Genomic DNA, 26,105 nt, shown 5'->3' with positions numbered 1-26,105 from the left:
TCTTCCCACCCACATGGGGCATTTGTTTGCAGTTTCAGGCTCCTGGCTGTGATAGAGTCTAGACCTGGCTGTTTGTAAACATTTGAAGAGTGAATCAGTGAATGGAAGGTCCTTTTCTCTGAAGTTGCAGGGCAGCTTAACACCTTGCACCACAGTGCCACTGCCTGGTCAGGATTTTGTTTTGGCCAGAGTATGAATAAACTCAGATTGGAAAATAGCCCTATTTTGGTTTTATTTATTCATTGGAGTATTATCATTATTAAAGGTCTTAGCGTTGCTACATGACTGCTTCTTGGAAAATGTCTAGACCACAATTGGAAAGTTGCCTATAGCTGGAGTTCCAGCATGTCAGAAATGTTGTCATCTAGGTCTGTTATACCAGCCACATTCTTTTTTCTGAAGAAACAATTTTATACATAATAACCATGGACTAACATTTCCCATACTATCAAATGCTATGTATATTCCCTGAAACTTGCATTTGGGAAGGGTCTTTGGGTTAAAGAAATGTTTGCTTATTATAGAACTTCTCAGGATCGTTAAAATGCCTATTGTTCATTATGATTCTCTGATGTGAATATAGCGTGTAGAACTTTTTTCTAAAGACATTTATTTATTTGAAAGAATTACACAGAAAGAGGGAAAAACAGATATATTTCATTTGGTAGTTCAATCCCAAAATAACTACAATGACCAGGGCTGGGCCAGGCTAAAATCAGGAGCCAGAAGCTTCTTTCAGGTCTTCCACATGGGTGCCATGGTCCTTAGCCCTTGAGCCATCTTCTGCTGCTTTTCCCAAGCAGGAAGTTGGATGAGAAGTGCAGCTGCCAGTATATGATCCCTTGCCCATATGGGATGCTGGCATTGCAAGTGGTGGCTTTACTTGTTACACTGCATTGCTGGCCCTCTCCCAAAGCTTTTTGAATTTGAGTTCTCACCCCCATTTCCACCCCTATGTTTTGTCAGTTCACATACTGCAGAATTGATATCATGGGTTGTTTGCAAAGCATTAGTCAAGATATGTTTGGTTTTTCTTTTTTTTAAAAATTTATTTATTTTTATTACAAAGTCAGATATACAGAGAGGAGGAGAGAGAGAGAGGAAGATCTTCCATCCGATGTTTCACTCCCCAAGTGAGCCGCTACAGTCAGTGCTGTGTCGATCCGGAGCCAGGAGCCAGGAACCAGGAACTTCCTCCAGGTCTCCCATGCGGGTGCAGGCCGTCCTCGACTGCTTTCCCAGGCCACAAGCAGGGAGCTGGATGGGAAGTGGAGCTGCCGGGATTAGAACCGGCGCCCAAATGGGATCCTGGCACGTTCAAGGCGAGGACTTTAACCACTAGGCCATGCCGCCGGGCCCATGTTTGGCTTTTCTATATCCTCATAGGAGAGCTCACTGAGAGGAAAACATATCCAGTTTCCTAACCCTTTGTCTTCCTTCAGCATTTTCACACGCGCTTCGTTACTGTCTGACTGACACATTGTGTTTGGAAACCTGTGTAGATCTGATCTTTTTTTTTTTAAGATTGATTTATTTTTATTGGACAGTCAGGTATATGGAGAGGAGAAAAAACAGAGAGGAAGATCTTCCATCTTTAGCCACTAGGCTATTGTGCTGGACCCAGATCTGATCGTTTTTATTTCAGCTGAGGCTAACTTCCTTTGTGACTTTGGATCATGTTTTGCCTCTCTAGTCTATTCCTTTTTCCTTTTCCAATAGAATCTCAGTAGTTTGCTTCAGAACTGGCAGTTTTGACTTTTCTTTTAAGTTAATTAATTATACTTATTTGAAAGGCAGAGAGACACATTTCCATCCACTGGTTTATTCCCCAAATGTCCTCGGCAGCTAGGGCTAGACAGGATGGACCCAGGAGGCCAGAACTCAGTTTGAGCCCTTAATGTGAATGGCAAAAACCTGCTGCTTTTTAGGGTGCACATTAGCACAAAGTTGAGATCACAGTTACAGTCAGGACTTGAACACAGGCACTCTGATATGAGGTGTGTGCCTTGCATGTGATACATATACTTTTTTTTAAAGATTTAGTTATTTATTTGAAAGCCAGAGTTACAGAGGAAGAGAGATTCTATCACTGTTTCCAAGCAGTGGCCTAATGTAGTTGTCTACAATGCTGGCTCCTCCAATGTTTTGTTTATTGTTTGTTTATTTTTAGATTTATTTATTTGAAAGGCAGGATCAATGAGGGAGATGAAAGGGAGAGAGAGAACTTGTATCTGCTGGTTCACTCCCAGAATGGACACAATGTCCAAGTCTGTGCCGGACTGAAAGACTGAAGCCAGCAGCCAGGAACTCCACCTGATCTCCACATCAGTGACAAGGGCCAACTGCATGAGCCACGTTCTGCTGCTTTCCCAGACCCATTAAAGAAAGCAAATGGAGATCCTTCTGTCTGTCATTCTCTCTGGAACTCTTTCAAGTGAAAAATAAATGAATCTTTAAAAAAACAAAATGTAAATTGCAGCTCAGCTAGAGAGAGTACACGTGGGGTGTCAGTGCCGTAATACGAAGTTAAGACCCCCATCTGCAGTGCTGGCATCCCATATAGCTGCTGGTTCTAGTCCCAGCTACTGCACTTCAGATCCAGTTCCCTGCTACTGTGCCTGGGAAAGTAGTGAAAGACCCAACTTCTTGCGCCTCTGCATCAGGGAGACCCAGCTGACATTCCAGGCTCCTTGGTTATGCTCTGACCCAGCTCCGTTTATTGTAGTCATCTGGGAAATGAACCAGTGGATAGAAAATACATCTCTTTCTTTCTGTTTCCCACCTCAGCTTCCCCTCGCCCTCTCTCTGCAGCTTTGTATTTCAAATGAATACTTCTTCTTTTTTTTTTTTTTTTTTTTTTTTGTGAAGAGTATCATGAGGGAGGAGAAGAATGTGGGTAAATTCTTTTTTTTTTTTTTAAGTCAAATATCAATTTTAATCACTGCATCCTTAGTACATAATTTCTGTAATGCAATTGCAATAATATAATATGGAACAGTAAAATGCTCTAGTTAAATGGAATTTTAACTGCCGGGAATTGAGCCTCAGAGAGAATCACCATACCTGCTCTCAGGAAGGGAAGCTGAGAAATTTTTAAGGCAAAAGAAACTGGAGTAATCCACACATTGGGTAAATTCTTTATATTACATCTGGTTTACTGTTCCTGTGCTAGTACAACAGACAGGTTATAGAGTGTAGGTTCTACCATCAAACAAGCATCTAAATGTGATCAGGGTTTCCTTAGGAAGATGAATTGCTGCCTGTCAAGGCTCCTGGCACCCAGCTTCAGCTGGAGGAGTATGGGATGGCCTACCCATCTTTCATGCCTCGTAAGTTTCATAGCTCTCTAACATAACAGGTAATTAGCTACTAAAGAGTCATTTTCTTTTCTCTCCAGAGAGAAATTATTCCCTGGTCATGTAGAAAACATTTTTCCCATTTTTAGACAACCGAAAAAAAAGAAAAAAAGTTTAGTAGTTTTTGGCAACCACTATTGATCAGAGCCAACCGGGCATTTTCAACATCTCTGCTTGCCTCCACTTAGCTCTTAATGATCTTGGTACTGAAGTAATCAATAACTCCCAAAGCATGTCACTCTTCACAGCGAATCCCCAGATGAACTATCAGTCTTATACCTGTCTCCAGGGGACTAGCAGCTAAAGCCAACCATCAAGAAGGAACTCATTGATAAAGAACATATATTTGCAATAGATTTTCTCAGTTTGAACTTCAGAGAACCAGATAGGACGTGAAATCAGGCTCTGAAATCTAGTTAGTTCAAAACTGACTCCAAGAAGATTGAAGTGATAATACTCAGAAGAGAGAAGGAAATGAGTCTGATTAAATTAAAAAAAAAAAAAAAAAAAAAAAACCACAAGCACAACAGATCCACAGGAGGCTCGCCTGCAAGAAACTGTGTTCTCTGATAAATAGTTCGCGTTTACATTTTCTTCCAAGAAAGCCAGGGTATTCACAGAATGGCCAGCTCCTCAGTTCCTACTCTGCAAAAAAGAAGTTTTCTCATGGCAGGGTAACATATGAGTCATGATATCTTGACCAGATGACTGCTGTATATCTCTGGCTGGAGTTGAATGCAGATCATGTCAGGTGTTTAGCCCCAAGTGGAATGGCTAAACTCTGACATACCTGTATCCAGTACAAGTCAGGAGCCCTGTATCAAACACAGGGGTTTGCAGCTCCATGCTACATAGATAATCCATATACACACCAAATGAAAAGACTAAGGAGTGACGCATAAACAAGCGGATGGGTCTTCGTGGAAGACACTACCTAGCACTGATCTCCTGGTCCCATCTTACTGCTCATAGTCTCCATCTGTCTTCAGGGTAAATGTAACAGAAAAGATAATATCCCTTGGGTTAAAATAACACATGTGCAGCCTGGCGCAGTAACCTAGTGGCTACAGTGTACACCTCAGGATCCCCTATGGGTGCTGGTTCATGTCTCAGCTGCTCCACTTCCCATCCAGCTCCCTGCATGTGGCCTGGGAAAGCAGTCGAGTACGGCCAAACGCCTTGGGACCCTGTACCGGCATGGGAGACCTAGAACAAACTCCTGGCTCCTGGTTTTGGACTGGCTCAGCTCCAGCTGTTGCAGCCGCTTCGGGAGTGAATCAGCAGACACAATATCTTTCCGTCTCTCCTTCTCTCTAAGTCTGGCTTTCCAATAAAAAAAAAAAAAAAAAATCAGGCCCGGTGGCGTGGCCTAGCGGCTAAAGTCCTCGCCTTGAAAGCCCCGGGATCCCATTTGGGCGCTGGTTCTAATCCCGGCAGCTCCATTTCCCAACCAGCTCCCTGCTTGTGGCCTGGGAAGGCAGTCGAGGATGGCCCAATGCATTGGGACCCTGCACCCGTGTGGGAGACCTGGAAGAGGTTCCTGGTTCCCGGTTTCGGATTGGCGCGCACCGGCCGTTGCGCTCACTTGGGGGGTGAATCGTCGGACGGAGGATCTTCCTCCCTGTCTCTCCTCTCTGTATATCTGACTTTGTAATAAAATAAATAAATCTTTAAAAAAATAAAAAAAAATAACACATGTACACCCTATCACATAGTTACTCCTTAAACTATTTTTAAATGGGTACTTAACACTCATGATTGCAAACAATTCTAAAGACAGACTTTTGTAACCAAGAAACTCTGGTAAATGTCCTTCCCTTAACTTAGAATTCTCAAAATGCATTCCCTATCTCAAAAGTGCAGGGAATTTAAGAACGTCTCAGAGTTAGGCTAGCTGTTAGTGACATACCATTTTCTGCTTTGCTGGATCCCATAGGAACACCTTGAAGTCTGTGAATTGGCAGGTTTTCACAGTAAATAAAGATAAAGAAGGCTTTTTAAAAAATTTCTTATATATATATATATATTTTTAAAGATTTATTTATTTATATTACAAAGTCAGATATACAAAGAGGAGGAGAGACAGAGTGGAAGATCTTCCGTCTGATGATTCACTCCCCAAGTGAGCGCAACGGCTGGCACTGCGCTGATCCAAAGCCAGGAACCAGGAACCTCCTCCAGGTCTCCCACGTGGGTGCAGTGTCCCAAGGCTTTGGGCCGTCCTCCACTGCTTTCTCAGGCCACAAGCAGGGAGCTGGATGGGAAGTGGGGCTGCTGGGTTCTTGGCGCCCATATGGGATCCTGGCACGTTCAAGGTGAGGACTTTAGCCGTTAGGCCACCGCGCCGGGCCCAATTTCTTGTATTTTAAGAGAATTATGGATTTTGCCTTTTTGAGGCCAATGCTTGATTTGAATATGACTATTGTTTCTTCATTTTCCAATTTCTCATCTCTCAAATTCATAGACAATTCGTTGGTGATAGAAGCCAATGGTTTTCACATATGAATTGTGATGGCTACCCAGGGCACTGGAGACAGGGGCTGGGTCTGTTCCAGACCCAGCAAAAATGTCACCCAGGCTTCAGCCACAGGAGGGGCCACAGGAGCCAGTTACGTCACTGGTCTGACGGGATTCCGGCCGACCAGTGACACACCTGAATGGACATTCCTTACCTAATTAGGACATAGACAGCCCCTTTGCCAGCCCACGCTAATAGGGGAGTGTAATACTCCTCAATGTCTTTTCGCTTCTTCCTTCCCTCTGCTCTGTGTGAAGGGGTCCCAAGAACCGATTTTCCAATAAAGCTTCCGTTACAACAATGGACAACTTGCCGATATTATTCCACCAGCAGGCGGTCGGCGGTCATCATCTAACAAATTGATCTTTGACATCTTCTTGAAGGTCTATGTTGCTTGAACACTCTTACAGGAGGAACAAGTAATACACTGTTCCCTCCTGGAAAACTGCAGTTCTGTTACTGATGTCAGTGACTGGCTATAGACATCCAGCAGAATTGTTTCATCATAATTCCTTGAAGATAGCATATGGGATGTTATAAAAGCTGAACATCAAATGAATGAAAGGGTCAGTAAACTAGCAGGAGAGGAAAAGACTCAGAAGAAATAGAATAATCAATGACCTCGGAGATTGCAGACAAATCAGATTTTCTGTTGAAGGCAGGGATATAAATAGCAGAAACACAACACAGACAAAAAGAAGTAAAAGCCACCAACTCAACTTTTTGTTTGAAAACTTGTAGGTCTAGAGGAGTGTTCACAACCACAGCTGCTAATGCTTATGGATTTGGCAATCAAAATGTCTTTGTTGAAAAAAAAGTTTTAACTGCCTTACTATTGAGGTTACAAACCACAGCCTTGATGCATTGTTACAGTCAACATCCTCCCTGCTGTTTCTGAGAGCATACATCTGCTGCTGGCAGATAAAACGCTGGCCAATGGCATGGGCTCCTTCCAGGGGAATGTGAGAGAGGCTTGAATGAGATAGCTCTCCATCCACTTTCCCCCTCGGTTGAGCCCACACAGCCTTTTCTCTATCATGCCTTCCCTGTCCCAGTTGATCCCCTGCCATTACTCAGGAGGGCTGAGGGCCTATTGGGATTTTTAAAATTTGCCACACTGGCCACACTAGTCTTAACTGAAAAAAGGAAGACAAGTTCTTAGGGGAAAAGCATTTCAAGTACATATTTTTTAAAAAGCTACTTACAATGTAGTACATTTGATTTTAAAACAACTGGGGTGAATGTTTGGCACAGCGGTTAAGACATCATTTGGAATGCCTGCATCCCACATCTGAGTGTCTTGGATTTCGTTTCTGGCTCTGCTCCTAATTCTAGCTTTCTGCAATGTGCAGCCTGGGAGGCAGCAGGTGTTGGCTCAAGTGCTTGGGTTCCTGCCACCCATGTGGAAGACTCAGATTTAGTTCAGGCTGGCCCTGCCCCAGTTGTTGCAGGCATTTGGGGGATAAATCAATGGATGGGAGACTTCTCCGTGCCTGTATTTCTCTGCCTTTCATAATAATAATACTAATACTACTACTAATAAAAATAAACAAAACCTTCTCTTTTGTTGTTCAAGAGAATTAAATGATCCCAGAATGCCCCCCAAGTAGTGAGGACTTGCGTTTTTTAGGTCAAGAGTGGGAATTTGGCCTCACAGTTAAGACACTGCACAGGGCACCAGAATTGTGCTTTAGTGGGTTAAACCTCAGCCTGTGATGCTTGCGAAGCCAGCATTTCATATTAGATTGCCAGTCACTTGCTGAATGGCTATAATGGTTGAAGTAGCCAGGAACTTCTTCAGGTTCTGCCATATGGGTACAGGGGCCCAAGGACTTGGGTCATCCTCAGCTGTTTTCCCAGGCCATAAGCAGGTAGCTGGATGGGAAGTGGAACAGCTGGGACACAAACTGGTGCTCATATGGGATGCTGGTGTCATGTGTAATTGATTAGCCTGTACAACTGTGCTGGCTCCAAATTTATACTTAATAATACAAAAGTAGAGCAGTGGCCCAGTGCGGTGGCCTAGTGGCTAAAGTCCTCACCTTGAACGCGCTGGGATCCCATATGGGTGCTGGTTCTAATTGCAGCAATCCCATTTCCCATCCAGCTCCCTGCTTGTGGGTTGGGAAAGCAGTTGAAGACAGCTCAAAGCCTAGGGACCCTGTACCTGTGTGGGAGACCCGGAAGAGCTCCTGGTTCTTGGCTTCGGATCGGCTCAGCTCTGGTCATTATGATCACTTGGGGAGTGAATCATCAAGATGTTCCTCTCTGTCTCTCCTCCTCTCTACATATATCTGACTTTGCAATAAAAATAATTAATATTTTAAAAATAATGTAGAAATGCAGCAGCCAGGACTTGGACTGGCACTCTTATGTAGCTTAACTGCCGAGTCACAATGCCAATTCTTCATTCCCAGTGTTTTATCCCTCAAACTGAATGTAAAATTTGTGTCTTTGCAAGCAGTTAATACAGCCTTGCATTTATGAAAAACCATTCTAGAGGCTAGTGCTGTGGTATTCTAGACTGGGCTTCTGTCTGTGGCTCTGGCATTCTATATGGGCCCTGGTTGAAGTCCTGGAGGCTCCACTTCTGATCCAGTCCCCTGCTTATGACCTAGGAAATTGGCACAGGATATCTCAAATCCTTGGGACCCTGCACCCATGTGGGGAGACCTGAAAAAAACTCCTGACTGCTGGCTTCCTATCAGCTCAGTTCTAGCTGTGGAGTGTGAACTAGCAGATAGAATAGCTCTCTCTCTCTTGTTCTGTCTCTCTTTAAAACAGCCACTTGGATACCTGTGTTCCATATGGCAGCACTGATTTAAATCCCAGCTACTCTTCTGATCCAGCCTACTGCCTGTTCGCCTGGGAAGACAATGAATGATGACAAGTACTTGAGTTCCTTTCACCCACATGGGACACTCAGATGGAGTTCTGGTACTTGACTTCAGCCTTGCCTGCCCTGATTTGGGGTTAGCTTTTGATTAGTGATTAAGAAACCACTTGAAATACCTGCCTTTCATGTTGGGGAACCTGAATTTGAGAGCTGCTAGTGCTTTTTCAACCCAACTCCCTGCCTTTGTGTACCCAGGGCGATAGCACATGATGTCCCTGTCACGTATGTGAGAGACACAAATTGCATTTTAGGCTTCTGATATTGGCCTTGCCCAATCCTGACTATTACCAGCATTTAGGGAGTAAACCAGGGGCTGGAAGACCTGTGTCTGTCTCTGTTTCTCTTGATGTCTTCTCTGTTTTTCAAGCAGATAGAAAATGAACAAATAAAAAGAAATTTTTAAGTTGACAAAAGCTTAAACTTTTAAGTACTAGTGCAATAACAAGGTTGTTTTAGTTGCTCAAAGGAAAGCTTTATTGACTGGGTGATAAGAGAAGTAGATGGCGGCAGGAAGGTCAGGCTTTCACAAAGCAGCAGTAGCAGCACCAAAAGCATAGGGTAATTCAGGAGGCAGAGACGTGGGTGGGCTGCGGGGAGAGGAGGAAGGGTGGGTCCTTTTGGTTGCAGTAGGGAACACACACCCAATATGGCCCTCCCTGCTCCTGGTGTGTGACTTTCCTGTAGCAGCAGCGTTCTGCTTTTGCTTAGGTTTCTCCTCTAGGGCCTGTGGGCAGAGTGACTTGGACTGGGATGCAGCACACACCTGACCATCTTGATGGTCTAGGACTAACTAGCAAGTTGAAGGAGGCAGGGAATGAGCTGCAGCCGGCATTGTGGCATCCTGGTTGGGGCCAGCAGGCAGGTCACTCAACGTTGAATCCAACTTCCCATGGTCTTTTTTTTTTCAATATTAGATTTTATTTAAAGGGTAAGGGGATCATATATACATGTGGCCATATTCAGGAGTGGAGTGAGACAGGAGGGAAGGATGGGAGAGACATACTCCTGCCTTTCATCATGTGTCCATGGGGAGAGAGCATCTCTCCATGTAGCCAGACTTCTCTCTGCCCCGAGACTCCATCTCCTGTGAAGGGAGCTATGTCCTCAGGGAAGGGGTTACTTGATTGATGGATAAGCTGGTAGATGCACATATTGCAGGGGCACGTGGCTTCCAACTCATGACTCTTAGTTAGCTAACTACCTGTCCCATTTCATTCTCCCCTCAGATATTTTCTGCCCTTAACCTAGGGGCTGCTGAAGGCTGTAGATTTGTCATATGCTCTGTAGTTAATTCCTGCTGATTGGGGTGGAGAGCTTACCCATCCTGGGTTTAGAACTCTATCTCATCTAACAGATGCCCCACCCAAGCCTGAGAACTTCTGTTCAGTTCCAATGGCTGTGTCCACCATATCTTCATATTCACTGTGCGAAGTTGATGAATTCTTTGTACAACAACATAGGTAACCTAATCATGGAATGTGTGTGCTGAGGCCAGACCACACAACCATAGGTTCCAGTCCCTGAGATTGGATATCCTGAGTGTCTGAGGTCAACGTGAGATGAGAGCAGAGGCTGCCTGCTGACCCCAGAAGCCATTAGTGATTCCCTTCCCCCAGCAATTGCTGAAGCCTGTCCCGGGGCGTTCTGGCATGCCAGCCCTTCGGGCTTGCCTGTCCCCTCAGGACACAGCCCTTGGTCTGGGAAGGCCTGTGCTGCTGGTTGTCTGAACCAATAAAATTTTTTTTAAGGTTTATTTATTTTTATTAGAATGTCAGATTTACAGAGAGAAGGAGACACAGAGAGAAAGATCTTCCATCTGATGGTTCACTCCTCCAGTGGCTGCAATGGTCAGAGCTGAGCCAATCTGAATCTGAAGCCAGGAGCATCTTCCAGGTCTCCCATATGGGTGTAGAATTCCAAGACTTTGGTGTGGCCTCAACTGCTTTCCCAGGCCACAAGCAGGAGCTGGATGGAAAGTGAAGCAGCTGGGACATGAACTGGTACCCATATGGGATCCCAGCACTTGCAAAATGGGGATTAAGCCACTGAACCGTTGCCCTGGCTCTAAGCCTTTATTTTTATTTGAAAGGCAGATTTACAGAGAGAGGAGAGATTGAGAGAGGTCTTCCATCTGCTGGTTCACTCCCCAAGCTGGGCAAGTCTGAAGCCTGGAGACTGGAAATTCTTCTGGGTTTTCCACATGGGTACAGTGGCCCAAGGACCAGGGCTATCTTTTGCTGCTCTCCCAGGCACACCAGTAGGGAGTTCAAGGGGAAATGGGGTTGCCAGAACTTGAACTGGTACCCAAAGGGGATGTTGGCATCACAGGCGGCAGCTTCACCAGCTTCCCCACACTGCTGGCCCCATTGCTCTGATTTTAAATAAGGTGATCAGACCACATGGGATCCTAGTACCTAGACTGGACCTGGTATGGCCCCAGCTATTGTATTTGTAGAGTGAACCTGGGAATGAAATGTCTTTCTAGCTGTTAATATGGAAGTCAGCAGTGACCTTTACAAGAATAATTTTGGTGAAGTGATGGAGTGAAAGCCTGTCTGTAGTGAATTTAAGGGAAAAGAGAGAGAGAGAGGAATGAAGGCAAGAAATAGAGATAATCTTTGATGAATTTTGTTGTAAAGATGCTCTAAAATTGGGGTTGTAGCTGAGCAGGATTTGGGTCTTTTTTTTTAAGATTTATTTATTTTTATTGCAAAGTCAAATATACAGAGAGGAGGAAAGAGAGAAAGATCTTCCATTTGATGATTCACTCCCCAAGTAAGCGCAATGGCTGGTGCTGTGCCAGTCCGGAGCCAGGAGCCAGGAACTTCTTCCACGTCTCCCACGCAGGTACAGGGTCCCAAGGCTTTGGGCCATCCTCGACTGCTTTCTCAGGCCACAAGCAGGGAACTGGATAGGAAGTGGAGCTGATGGGATTAGAACTAGCACCCATATGGGATCCCGGAGTGTTCAAGGTGAGGATTTTAGCCACTAGGCCACGGCGCTGGGCCCAGGATTTGGGTCTTGAAGAGGAGTTCAGTTTTATGGCCCATGTTACAGTGTGTATTTGTGTCTGTGAATGGTATTGATCCAATAGAGAAGAAAGAATCATTGATGTGGAAGAAAGGAGAAATTGGCTGAAATGTCTTGCAAGTTTACAAAAGCAGAGCTGTGGCGTCCTGTTAGTATTGTCCTTTGCCTTGACACTCTATAAGTCCTAGAGAAGCAAAATTCTAAGAGCAGCTGCTCCTGCCACTGCTTTGACCTTAGGTTTAAAGATCTGGATGGGAGCCTTTGGTCTTCTTCATGCTAGAGCTCTTCAACACAGCTCTTATGCAGGGCTGACTTCCTTCCAATATTCAGCCAAAACAGCTGGGCTCTGCTTGTTTGAGTGCTGAAGATCCCTGTGGCTGTGAAAGAAAAGAGTTTTTCTCCTACACTTGTTCTTTTTTACCCACTGTGAACATTTTAGCTTGCCTGTGAATATGATTATGGCTAATATTTGATATAGTTTTTATTTTGTCAAAGTACATGCCGTACCTGTCCCACACCAAAAGCAATGGTATGTGGATAGTATCCTTTCTCTGACAGCATCATGTAGGGTAGAGTGGTTAGTAAAGAAATGTAGCTGTTTGTGCTTCTACTAGTTATAGAGAAATTATCTTCTTTCATTTTTTCTCTGAAATCTCCATTCCTACTTTAGAGCCTACAATCTTGACAAGGCACATCTTAGCAGATGAATAAAAATGGAAAAGAATTTTGTGCTTTGGATGGTAGTTACTAGGAGAAAGCCTCCTGTGGTAATGAAGTTTGACCCATAGGTCTCTGGATTACAATTGTCAGACATGCCCAACACAAGACATCCCAAGATAAGAAATAATGAAACACTGCATCAGTAAGGGCTTCCTAGAGAGCATTCTCTGCCAACCTCTGAGTGTTCCTGCAACTGCGATTGTACAGCCAGTTTAGACCTACTTTAGGTTTGTGTCTGTTTTTTGCAGAAGAAATCAATGTGTTTGGTATTCATGCAAATTTGCTTTGGACTAGGCAATGCTGTGGAGGCCTCTAAATAATTTGCAGAATGGCTCCACCAGTTAGTTACCTTTTCACCCTGAGTAGGCCTGGAATGTCTCCAGGCCAACAGCTTTTGCGTGTTCATACCTTTCTGAATGAATCATCTTCCTTCCCTTCAGTGAAAGAAGGGCTCTGTGTACTGTTTCTGGCAAAGCTTCCACAAACGTTTTATCTTTCTTAAGTCTTCCAATGCTTCCCCTGGACTGAATCTGTGGGCTGTGTAATGTTGCTGTAGGAGACCCCAGAACTCAGTCACTGTTGATGAAACAATGCAGCTCTGATTTTTGTGGAAGGATATCAGTGCTCCCATTTTTTTAAAAATTTTTTTTATTAATTATTATGCATTATGTGACAGTTTCATAGGCTCTGGGAATCCCCCCACCTGCTCCCATTTTTTTTTAAAGATTTATTCATTTTATTACAGCCAGATACACACAGAGGAGGAGAGACAGAGAGGAAGATCTTCCATCCGATGATTCACTCCCCAAGTGAGCCGCAACGGGCCGATGCGCCCCGATCCGAAGCCGGGAACCTGGAACCTCTTCTGGGTCTCCCACGCGGGTGCAGTGTCCCAGTGCATTGAGCCATCCTCGACTGCTTTCCCAGGCCACAAGCAGGGAGCTGGATGGGAAGTGGAGCTGCTGGGATTAGAACTGGCGCCCATATGGGATCCCGGGGCTTTCAAGGCGAGGACTTTAGCCGCTAGGCCATGCCACTGAGCCCGCTCCGATTTTTTTTAATTAAAGATTTATTTATTTTTATTGCAAAGGCAGATATACACAGAACAGAAGAGACAGAGAGGAAGATCTTCTGTGCGTTGATTCATTCCCCAAGTGACCGCAACGGCCGGTGCTGAGCCGATCTGAAGCCAGGAACCTGGAACCAGAAACCTCTTCCAAGTCTCCCGCATGGGTGCAGGATCCTAAGGCTTTGGTCCATCCTCAACTGCTTTCCCAGGCCACAAGCAGGGAGCTGGATGGGAAACGGGGCTGCTGGGAACACACGAACCAGCACCTACATGGGATTTCAGCATGCACAAGGCGAGGACTTTAGCCACTACATTTTCACACCAGGCCCAGTGCTCCCATCTTAATGTAGATGTTTCCTCTATAGAAGTTAGGGAAAGTAGGCATTAGACCAAATACTGGACACAGGCTTGCAGAGTGATGGGGTGTAATCTTGTTGTTGAACATAATCTTCTGTACTTGTGAAATGGAGAGTATGGTTATCTGAATGTTGAAGTGAGATTTGGGACATTCTTTGATCTCTCTAAAATTCAAAAGCTTGTTGTCTTAACTAGCTTGAACTTTCTATTTTTATTTTTCAGTTTCCACACATGAGTCAAGAATCTGATTCTCCATTTGTTTTCATCTGCAAAAATCCCCAGGAAATGGTTGTGAAGTTTCCTATTAAAGGCAATCCAAAAATCTGTAAGTAAGGGTCTTTGATTGTCTTAACCTTTTTTTTCTTTTTGTCTCATCTCATTTGTCTAATTTCTTTAAAATCTACCAGAAGCTAGCATTGTGGCACTGCTGATTAAGGTGCTGCCTGTGACAGCACCTGTTTGAGTCACTACTGTTCCACTTCTAATTCAGCCCCCAGCTAATGTGCCTGGAAAAAGCAGCAGCAGATGACCCGAGTACTTGGGGCCCTGCCACCCATGTTTGACACCCAGTTGATGTTTTGAGCGCCTGACTAAAGCTTTGCCCAGCCTTGGCTGTCCTGGTCATTTGGGAAGTGAACCAGTGAATGAAACATCTTCTTCTCTCTGTCTGTTTTTTCCTCTCTGAAACTCTTTCAAATAAGTAAGATTTAAAGAAAAAAAGCTGTTTTTTTTTCATTCTAATCTATGGCATCCCTAATGTTGAGGGATTAGTAATTTATTCATAACTTTTGTAAAAAGAATTTATGTATCTGAAAGGAAAACTTACAAAGAAAGAGGGAGATTGTGTTTTTGTTTTTTTTTTTTTTAATTTCAGACAACTAATCAGACATTTGATGAGTTTAAGCCATTTACATTCAGGGTTAATATGAATGGTGGTAAAAAAAAAAAGTCCTGTCATTTTCACAATAGGTTGTTAATTGGTTTAGTCTTCTGTTATTTTACTGGGATGTTCTTCACATTTGCCTTTGGTTTTGGTGGGTGCTATTCCTCTTCTCTGTCAAGAGAACGTCTTTAAGTATCATTTGTAGGGCACGTTCAGAAGAGACAAAATCCATCTATTTGTTGCCTACAGGAGACATATTTCATCAACAGAGATCAGCAGAAACTGTATCTCATGGATTTTTTTTTTTAGTTTCATCTCTTCAAAACCTTTTCTTATTAAATTTTTCACTGATTCATAGATCATATACTAGCATCATTTTCTTCAAGAAGATTCTTGATTTTCTGTTTTATTTCTTCAGTGACACATTAGTCATTCAGTAGCATGTTATTTAATTTGGTGTTTTTAATTTCTTTTTTCTTCCTTTTGTTGATTTTGTTTTGTGGCTTTTCATTTGAGATGTACAATAACTGTGTAATGCAGACTATCACATCCAGTAGCATGTTATTTAACTTCATGGCATTGTAAATTTCTATTTTTCTTCCTGTTGTTGATTTCATATTGTGGCTTTTCATTTAAGGGGATGCATACTAACTGTGTAATGGAGACTATCACATCCAGATGTGAGGATACAATGTAGTATGCATCTCTACTTCCAGATCTAAGATGGACTCCTAATGAAACTGTTAACTGTATCTGGACAATGAGATGCTTGACTCTGCCATTGTCCATGCCCACAATGATGGACATATGATTGTTCATGAAAAATTATACTATAGTAATAATATAGGGGAATTCAATGAGGGGAGGGGAACAAACTTGGGGAGGGAATATGGGAAATCCCAAGGCCTGTGGATTATATAATATGATAATAATAGTAATAATAATTTTAAAAAAGTAAAATTTAAAAAGAGCAAAAAAGAAGAAGAAAGAACCATTTTTCTGATCTTTCATCCTGTAGTTCACTCTCCAGATGGCTACAATGGCAAGAATAAGGTCAGGCACAAACTAGGAGCTGGAACTCCTTTCAGATCTCTCATGTGGATGGCAAGGTCACAAGTATCTTGGGCCATTTTTTTTTTTAAGATTAATTTATTTGTGGGCTGGTCCAATGGCTCAATTGGTTAATACTTCACTTGCAAGCACTGGCATCTCATGAGCACCAGTTTGTACCCCAGTTGTTCCACTTGCCATCCAACTTCATGTTTATGGTCTGGGAAAGCAGTGGAGGATGGCCCAAGTCCTTGGGACCCTGCACCTGTGTGGGAAACCTGGATGCTGTTCCTGTCTTTTGGCTTTGGATTGGCTTAGCCATTGTGGCCGTTTGGAAAGTGAACCAGCAGATGAAAAACCTTTCCCTCTTTCTCTCCTTTTTCTGTCTCTGTAAATCTACCTTTCTAATGAAAATAAATAATTTTTTTAAGATTTATTTATTTGGAAAGGCAGACTTCCAGAGAGAAGAGAGAAATACTCTGTCTGCTGGTTCACTCCCCAAAGAGCCACAGTGGGCAGAGTTGGGCTGTTCTGAAGTCAGAGCTTCTTATGGGTCTCTAATGTGGGTGCCAGAACTCAAGGATTTTGCCATCTTCTGCTGCTTTCCCAGGCCATGAGCAGGGAACTAGATTGGAAGTAGAGCAGCCAGGACATGAACCAACATACCCATATAGGATGCCACCACCATCACAAAGGATTAGCCTGATATACCACTGCACTGGCCTGTTGGACCCTCTTTTGTTGCTTTCCCAGGCGCATTAGCAGGGAGCAGCATCAGAAATGGAATAGCTGAGTTTCAAACCAGTATTCATATGCTGACATCACAAATGGAAACTTAACCCACCACCCCAGTACACTGGCCCCCATATCACTGACTTTAATGTTGAGTTAGCTCAGTTGTAGTCTTTCCAAGGTGTGTCTTGATTCACAATAACTGGCATGCTAGTGAATCACTCTAAAGGTCATTGTAGGACCCCATGACGTTAAAATGCTGTTTGTCAGCCATGACATGTATTCTACTCCACAATACTGTTCGTTAAAGGAAGGAGTCAGCTGGAACCAGGTTAACATTCTCATTTATCCTTTGTTCTTCAATATTCAACCCAAGAATTTTAAGTGTTTAGTTTCTGTTTTGAAGGCACTGCTTTCCAAATCTTCCATTATCAGTTGTCCCTTGAGTGCTGGCCTAGCCTTCTTTTCTTCTTTTTTGAAACCTCTTAATGTTTTCTTTTTCTCTAACTTTACCCTATGTGTTTGTGATTATAGTATATTCACTTTTCAGGAAATGTTTTGTTGATTTTACTCTTCTCCTTCCAACTCTTCTTCAACTCCCAACTTCTCTTCCTCAGTTTAGTGGCTTCTTCTATTTTGCTATATCCTCCCTGCCTAGCCTCATTTGAAAAACACCATCAACACTCCCATCTACTTGTGTTAGGTCAGCCCTTGTGCTCTGTGTGGCTGCTTTTCCATTGTGTGAACTGAATGATTTTAGGGCATGCATTGTACACATCTCTACCTCAGACCACTACTGGGGACCAACTATCTGTTTGTAAATCTGCTCTCTGAAGAAAATCAATCAAACCTTAATAAAAATTAAAACTAGCATCGCTTCTTGGTCTTTTGTTTAAAATCAAGTGTAAAGTTAAAACTATTTAGGAAGCTGTTAAGACATAGGTTCCTGGGCTCTTGCTCTCAGGTGACACTGATGCTTTTTAAACACTTTAAAAGATTTAGTTAGTTATTTGAAAGAGTTACAGAGAGAGAGAGATATCTTTTGTACACTGGTTCATTCCCCAAATGGCCACAAAGGCCAGGCCACTGCTTTCCCAGGCATATCAACAAGGAGCTGGAGCAGATGAAGAACAGCTGAGACTCAACTGTGCTCTTATGGGATGCTAATTACAGGTGGCAGTTTAACCTGTGATACCACAATGCTAGCCCCGATATAGATGCTGTGGGTCACCTGACTATACTATAACAGTGTTTTCCATCACAAAAATAAAGACCTTGACTATAAATTATACTACAAAATCCAGACATATGATTGATGACACATATGTTCCTGAGATTTCTACAAATAAGAAAACCTGAACTCAGTTGCTCTTCACTTACATATATTATGTCCGTCAGACTGTTCCAGTTGATGGACAGGTGGTCCTGGAAATTCTTTTTCTTTGCTATCTACTGTCTATATACTGTTAGGATGTGGTGTTTGTTCCCTCCTCTGCCTTTCTTACCTTACTCTGAGTACTGACAGCCATCCTGGTGGCAGGAGAAAAAGTAGTCTGTCCGTTTTCACACACCCACTATTACTTGATGTTTAGTTCCAGTTCTCGTTTCTTAGCTTCTCCTCTGTCTTGATTTTTCAATCTTAAAAAGAAAGATTTATTTATTTTTATTGCGAAGTCAGATACACAGAGAGGAGGATAGACCAAGAGCAAGATCTTCCATCCAATGTTTCACTTCTCAAGAGACTGTAATGGCCAGAGCTGAGCCAATCTGAAGCCAGGAGCCAGGAACCTCCTCCACGTCTCCCACACGGGTGCAGGGTCCCAAGGCTTTGAGCTATCCTCGACTGCATTCCCAGGCCACAAGCAGGGAGCTGGATGGGAAGCAGGGCTGCCAGAACATGAACCAGCATCCATATGGGATTTTGGCGTATGCAAGGCAAGGTCTTTAGCCACCAGGCTACCACGCTGAGCCCAGATTTTTATTTTTTTAAAGATTTATTTATTTATTGGGTCCGGCATGGTGGCCTAGCAGCTAAAGTCCTCGCCTTGCACGCACTAGGATCCCATATGGGCGCCGGTTCTAATCCCAGCTGCTCCACTTCCCATCTAGCTCCCTGCTGTGGCCCAGGAAAGCAGTCGAGGATGGCCCAAATCCTTGGGACCCTGCACTCATGTGGGAGACTGGAGGAAGTTCCTGGCTCCTGGCTTCAAATCGGTGCAGCACCAGCTGTTGCAGTCACTTGGAAAGTGACTCATCGGACAGAAGATCTTCCTCTCTGTCTCTTCTGTTCTGTGTATATCTGACTGCAATAAAAATGAATCAATCTTAAAAAAAAAAGAAGTTTAAAAAAAGATTTTATTTATTTATTTACTTATTTATTTATATATTGGATAGGCAGATTTACTGAGAGAAGGAGAAAGAAAGATCTTCCATCCATTGGTTTACTCTCCAAGTGACTACAATGGCCAGAGCTGAGCCAGTCTGAAGCCAGGAGCCAGGAGCTCTTCTGGGTCTCCCATGTGGGTGCAGGGTCCCAAGGCTTTGGGTCATCCTCACTGTTTTCCCAGGCTGTAAGCAAGCAGGGAGCTGGATGGGAAGTGGAGCATTTGGCACATGAACCAACACCCAATGGGATCCTGGTGGTTACAAGGCGAGGAATTATCCACCAGGCTACCAAAGCAGGCCCTCAGGAAGAGTTTTAGAGAAATGTGCAGTTTCTATTTGCTGTAACTCATTATTCCTCGCTGCTTCAGTCCTCATTTCCATATGTGAAAAGCTTCCTTTCTCAGAACTCCCTTTCCTTAAGCCCTTGGGGATAACGCTCTTGGTTTAGAACTGGAAGTCTAATCCCGCTCCATAAAGTGAAGTAATTTGGAAACTTATCACATCTTCCCTTAGATACATTGTTCTATGAAGGGATTAAGTTTCATAGTATTAATAAATACTCACAGCACTATGGCTTAGAGCCATTCCATGTTCCAAACTTTTGACTTGCAAATCAGCTTTCAGAATACTACCCATTGTGTGTTGTATCACGTGTATGTATGTATGTATGTATGTATGCCTTATATCAAATGTGTGTATTTTGGTTTTATGGCTTTGGAACTATAATTTGAATTGTTTGACCTTTGGGTAATTGTGTCCCCCCAAATTGAAATAATTCAGAAAAGAACAATGATATTACTTGGAAGTATCACTGCTCAAATTAGAAAGTGCAAAACAGTTAAGTATAGTGAAATATAGAGGTTACTCAAAAAATAAAGGACTTTATTTTTACTTTAACTACATGTTCCATAAATGCATGCAAATACAGCCTTATATCTTGAAAAGCATGTGAGCATCCTTATGAGAGTCATACCAATTGATGACAAATTCTTTTTTTCTGCTTTTAACTTCTTGCCCATCTGCTACACATGCATTTGATTTTCTTTTAGGCACTGTGACTGAGAATATGGTTTGTCACTGAAATTCTTTAGATGCCAAGTGTAAAAATATTGTGGAGATAGAGAAACTAAGCATTATCAGTCTATCACTGGGTGTATTGTATGTTATTTATACTTCCTTGTCTAGATTCCAAGTCTTAAAAGACCAGGCTTGGGCCAGCGCTGTGGCTAAGTGAGTTAAGCGGCTGCCTCCATGCTCTGTGAAAACATCAGTTCAAGTCCTGGCTGCTCTGCTTTTGCTTCAGTGCCCTGGGAGTGCACCTGTGAAAGCAGTGGAAGATGGCCCAGATGCTTGGGCTGTGGATTGGGGTTTGCAGGCTCCTGGCTTCAGGTTGGCTAAGCCCTGGTGGTTGTGGTCATTTGAGAATTGAACCAGCAGATGGAAGATCAATTTCTCTTTTCCCCTCTCTCCCACTTTTTCTAATTCTACATTTCAAATAAATAAACCTTTAAAATAAATTTTAAAAATCTAGTTTTTAAATAAAGTGGCCAGGCTGAACTAGAACTCAGAATTCTTGTGATCCCAGAACACCTTGGATGGCAGCTTCTTCCTACAGGAAGACCAAGTCCCTTGCTTCACGCACAGCTGAATCAAGAGTTGCCCCTATTGGCAGGCACTTTGGTTCATGTGGAATGTAAAGAGTTCATGGATTTGGTGGCACAAGACTGGTTTACTTAGGTGACCTTGGACATAAAAGAATTTCGAAGTCTCAGAATATCCTAGAAATCTTGATTGCTCTCATATCTCCCTGGTTTTCTTTTGATGATTTTGTCTTTGAAGCGAGAGAATAGTTTGCCTACCATTGAGTGCTTTGTTTTGATGGGTTGATCTTAACCTGAATTGATCCAAGATGAAGGCTTTCATAATCAGACTGTTTTTTGTTTGTTTGAAAGATTTGTTCATGTGAAAGGCAGAGTTACAGACAGGGAGACACACAGAGAGGTCTTCCATCTGCTGGTTCACTCCCCAAAGGGCTGCAATAGCTGAATGGGTGCAGGAGCCTGGGGCCATATTTTGCTGCTTTCCCAGGACAGAGGCAGGGAACTGGATCAGAAGTAGAATACAGGATGCCTGCACCACTGGCTGACGCTTATCTTGCTATTGCATAGTGTTGGCTCCCAGCATGACTTTTAAAAAACTTGTTGGGCCTGGTGCAGTAGCCTACTGGCTAACATCCTCACCTTGCACACCTGGGATCCCATATGGGTGGCTAGTTCATGTCCTGGTGGTCCCATTTTCTATCTAGCTCCCTGCTTGTGGTTTGGGGAAGAAGTCGAGGACGATCCAAAGCCTTGGGATCCTGCACTCACTTGGGAGACCTAATATTGAAAAGGCAGATATACAGAGAGGAGTAGAGAGAGAGAGGAAGATCTTCCATCCATTGATTCACTCCTCATGCAGCCACAATGGCTGGAGTTGAGCCGATCTGAAACCTGAAGCCAGAAGCCCAGAGCCTCTTCTGGGTCTCCCATGTGAGTGCAGGGTCCCAAGGCTTTAGGCCGTCCTCAACTGCTTTCCCAGGCCACAAGCAGGGAGCTGGATGGGAAGTGGGGCTGCTGAGAACACACGAACCAGCACCCATATGGGATCCTGTGCATGCAAGGGGAGGACTTTAGCTGTTAGGCTATCGCACCGGACCCAAATAAATCTTTAAGAAAAAAAAAATGTGTTAGATCCTGGAGCCAGGCACGGTAGCCTAGTGGCTAAAATCTCCACCTTGTATGTGTGGCAATCCTATATGGGCACCAGTTCATGTCCCAGATGCTCCAGTTTCCACCCAGCTCCCTGGTTATGGCCTGAGAAAGCAGTTGAGGACGGCCCAAAGCTTTGGAACCCTGCACCCGTGTGGGAGACCTGGAGGAAGCCCCTGTCTTCTGACTTTGAATCTGCTCAACTCTGGCCATTACAGACACTTGGGGAGCGAACAGTGGATGGAAGATCTTTCTTTGTGTCTTTCCTCTCTGTAAATATGCTTTTCCAATAAAAATAAATAAATCTTTAAAAGAAAAAAAAAGCTTGGGATGTTCTGATACAGTAAAGCTTTGGGTGTGTGAACAAGCTGCTGTCTCTTGTTTTAATATGATGAATCTAAAATATGGCTCAAAGTCTTACCTGGAGTCATATGGCAAAGGGAAAACTGAGACCATAACTGAGACCAAACACAGCTTTCGAGCTCCAGCAGAAATATTATGAGCATTCTTTACGCAGGGTTTGAGTTTGTGAAATCTTTTAACATCTACAGTCAACCCTTCCTATTCACGGGTCCATATTCATGAATGTAAGCAGTGAAATAGAATAATTGAGGGGAAAATTATCTGTACTAAGCATTCATAGACTTTTTTCTCTTGTCATTGTTCTCTAACAACTATTTACATAGCATGTGTAATTCGTTAAGTATTAGAAGTAGGAGGTTATAAGTAACCTAAGAATTATAAGTATATATTATGTATTGGAGGGATCAAGCATTTGGCACAGTAGTTAAAATGTTACTTGGGATTCCTGCATCTCCTTTTGGGCCCCTCCTTTTTTTTTTTTTTATAAAGATGTATTTATTTTTATTTGAAAGGCAGATTTACAGAGAAAAGGAGAGAAAGCTGAACCAAAACCAAGATCCAGGAGCCCCTTCCAGGTCTCTCACATGGATGCAGAGGCTCAAGGACTTGGACCATCCTTCTCTGCTTTCCCAGGCCATAAGCAGAGAGAAAGATTGGAAGGGAAGCAACTGGAACACAAACTGGCACCCTTATGTGATGCCAGTGTCACGGGGTAGAGAGTTAATCTGTTGAGCAATAGTGACATCCCCTTGGCTCTACTTCTGGCTGCAGCTTCCTGCTAACACACATGCTGGAATGGTATAAGTTAAGTGGGTCCCTGTCACTCATATGGGAGACACTATTTGAGTTTTTAGGTTTCCTGGTTTCACCCTGGCCCAGCCCCAGCTATTGTGGGCATTTAAGGAATGAACCAGTGGATAGAAGATTGCTCTCCTTCTTTTTTGCCTCTCAGATTATTTAATTAACTTCAAAATAAAGTACATCAGAGATAATATCCTGTATCCAATCTTCTGAGGATACCAAAGGACTATGTCGTTTTAATTAGCTGTTTGATTAAGTGACTTTTGTGTATGTCAAACATTTAATGCACAGTTCCTGGTACCCAGAAAACACTTAATGTGAGCTACAATCTTTTCAATGACTCTTTGAGCTCACAGGGATTTTTCTTCTTTTCATTTTACAGTTGAGCAAACAGGCTTACAGAAGTTGTGCTGTACTCAAGTCTTCCCGGCTCTTTACACGTTATTGGATTGCTTCAGAAACAATTTATTCCAATTTACATTTCATTTTTTTTGGACATATTATTGTGGAGCTTGGAGGGACCTTCAGTACTGTGTGGTCCATTTTGCCTTTAGAGCTGAAAAAAAAAAAAAATGAAGACAGGAATGACTAGGTAGCATCCTAAATGTCATATGGCTAAGTTTTTTCGTGATTACAAGTAGGTGTGCAGTCTTCCAGTTTATTCAATATAGAGTACTGGGTGGCCTTAGATGGAATTCTAAATTCTATTCTAGGTTTTCCTACAAAGCTGAATGAAACTCCATACTTATTTGTACCTCAGAGGACTACCACGTTCACAATGTGTACTCTTGGGTTTATCTTATACCTGTCGTTTCTCGTTACTTAGTATTTCTATAATATAGAGGTAGTAGCTACCGTCTTTGTTTAACTCATTTAATGGATGCATTTATTGAGCACCTACCATTTGGCAGTCATTTTGGCAGTGTGAGAGATACAAAGGCAGACTTGCCTTGTAACAAGGCTCTTTGCCGGGTTGCTGGCACAGGCTCAGGTTTCCAGCCAGGCAGGCTCCTGGAGGATGAAAGGACTCCCCAATCCCTGGGAATGCCCTGTGCTTTAAAACCCAAATTAAAATCAACATTGTGATGGTCATAGGTAGGTGGTATTCAGAGTATCAGCCAGAAAAGGATGTGATGTTATTTTAGAAGCAGGTGTAGCCCTGGGGACACTTGGCGGGGCGGGGGAGAAGGAAGAGGTGGAGCTTGGTTAAGAAAACAGGGAAGCTCATTAGGCGGAGTTTATGTTTCCCACACTCGGCAGTCAGGACACCTATCCTTATCTTAGTGGGCAAGTGAGAACTTTGAAGTGCAGAGATACTATCGAGTGGCCTGCTGCAGATCCTACAAAGCTCTCACTACCGTAGCAGGGTGGCCTACAACTTAGATCTCCTGACTTCTAGTTTAGTGCATTTTCCTTTACACCTGATAGTTGCAGCAAATTAAAGCTGTGGCAGATGAGAGGCAGAGGCTGAAGCTTCTTGTGTTTCTACTTCGTTTTGTTTTTCAATATTGCAACTGAACTGATCTATGTTTCTATATTCAGCATCACTACTGATGAGACTGTGAGAGAAAACAAAGTGCAAACTGTGTTCTTAGGCCAGACAGACAGGAACCCTGGCAGACTCTCTTTGTGGGATGGATGGTTGCTTAATATTGCTACCCCTGACCCAAACTCTGTCCTACTGGATCTGAGGGGTCAGAGGTCAGAAACCACATCAGTAAAATTTTCTCATTAGGGTCACCTAGGATGGGAAGGGTGCTTGTTTTCTAAGTTTAACACTTGGAATACTCATGGAGCCTATGACCTTTACCCTTTTTAGCTGGTGATAGGGGCCCTTTGTCAGTAAAGCATTCATGTGGCTTCTACTTCACTGTTTCAGGTCACTCCCCCTATTAAGTCTGAGGCAGCCCAGGGGTGAGTTGAACTGCTTTCTCACTGTGCAGAAGGGTCATGCATTATGCTTAGCCAGTTAACAGGTCAGAGGGATGGGTTTCCCACTGTGTGAAATGCCTTCATTAGTGTGTATTCTTTAAAAATTTGCCTTAACACCAGACAGTCTGGAAAACATGTTTCTCTTCTAATAGCTGCAAGCTTGAAAATATTAACTGACTAGATACTTTGTATGTGTCCCTGCATCCATCCCTCTACAATGTTTCCACTTGCTGCTTCATTCTTAGAAACGAAAGTCTGAAGTTTGCAAGGGTCTGAATCCTGAAGCAAGATAATTGGATGTGACAGGAACACAGTAACCAGAAGACCTGGGAGGCCATGCATGATTTGCATTGCAAATATAAAAAATAAATAATGAGACTTCTTTTTCTCTCTTACAGGGAAGCTGGATTCCAAGATCCATCAAGGAGCAAAGAAGGGGTTAATGAAGCAGAATAAAGCTGTCTGACCCAAGACAAAAGGAACTATACACCACAGTGGAGTTTTGTGTACTGAAATTACTATCTACTAGCCCTTTGGAAACCAAGCAGTGGAAAGCTAAAGGCTTGGTTGGCATCAGGCTTGACTCTTTCCAAATTGAAAATCTTACCAAAATCTGTATATTTTTCTTAAAGAATGAGATTCTTACTTTATGTAGTGGGTCAAAATCTTTGAATACATTATTTATAAAAACCTATTTTAAAAACTCTAGGTGTTCGACATGTTTCTCTGAGCAATATCAAAAGAGAAGGAGTAAGTTGAACATGGTTCTTGTGAGTCTTTGAGGGACCCTTTGACTGTCAAAGTTTCTTTTCCAAAAGTAGGAGTCTGGTAGACTCTAAGATGTTTGAGGGATTCCGTGTTTCTTTTTATTCTTTTTTAAGATTTATTTATTTGTATTGGAAAGTGAGATGTACAGAGAGGAAGAGAGACAGAGAGGAAAAGCTTCCATCCAATGATTCACTTCACAAGCAGCCGCAACTGCCGGAGCTCAGCTGATTCCAAGCCAGGAGCCTCTTTCGGGTCTCCCATGCAGGTAGAGTCCCAAGGTTTTGGGCTTCCTCTGTTGCTTTCCCAGGCCACAGACAGGGAGCTGGGATTAGCACTGGCATGCATATGGGATCCTGGTGCACGCAAGGAGAGGACTTTAGCTGCTAGGCTGCCATGTCGGGCCTAGAATTCCATGTTTTATACGAAGCTGTGACAAGAAACATCTTTAACAAGTTTTCTGCTGTAGCCCAGTGTCTTGAAAGTGAGCAATTAGAG

The 26,105-nt window shown here is 43.1% G+C and overlaps 1 protein-coding gene across 3 annotated transcripts in view; it reads left to right on the top strand.

Moving 5' to 3' along the window:
- The window catches only part of TRIP4 (thyroid hormone receptor interactor 4), a 105,277-nt gene extending 79,727 nt beyond the window's left edge, over window positions 1–25,550 (top strand). For all 3 annotated transcript variants that reach the window (XM_058665684.1, XM_058665683.1, XM_058665685.1), the window contains exons 12-13: window positions 14,169–14,271; window positions 25,241–25,550. In XM_058665684.1, the coding sequence (XP_058521667.1) occupies window positions 14,169–14,271; window positions 25,241–25,308 (171 nt within the window). In that variant the 3' untranslated portion in view covers window positions 25,309–25,550. The remainder of the gene's footprint in view (window positions 1–14,168; window positions 14,272–25,240) is intronic.
- The last annotated feature ends 555 nt before the right edge of the window (window positions 25,551–26,105 follow it).

This window comes from Ochotona princeps, chromosome 6 (genome assembly GCF_030435755.1).
Source record: "Ochotona princeps isolate mOchPri1 chromosome 6, mOchPri1.hap1, whole genome shotgun sequence".
Taxonomy (NCBI): Eukaryota; Metazoa; Chordata; class Mammalia; order Lagomorpha; family Ochotonidae; genus Ochotona; species Ochotona princeps.
The sequence above is the reverse complement of the archived record's forward strand: the minus strand, read 5'-3'. Positions and strand labels throughout refer to the sequence as shown.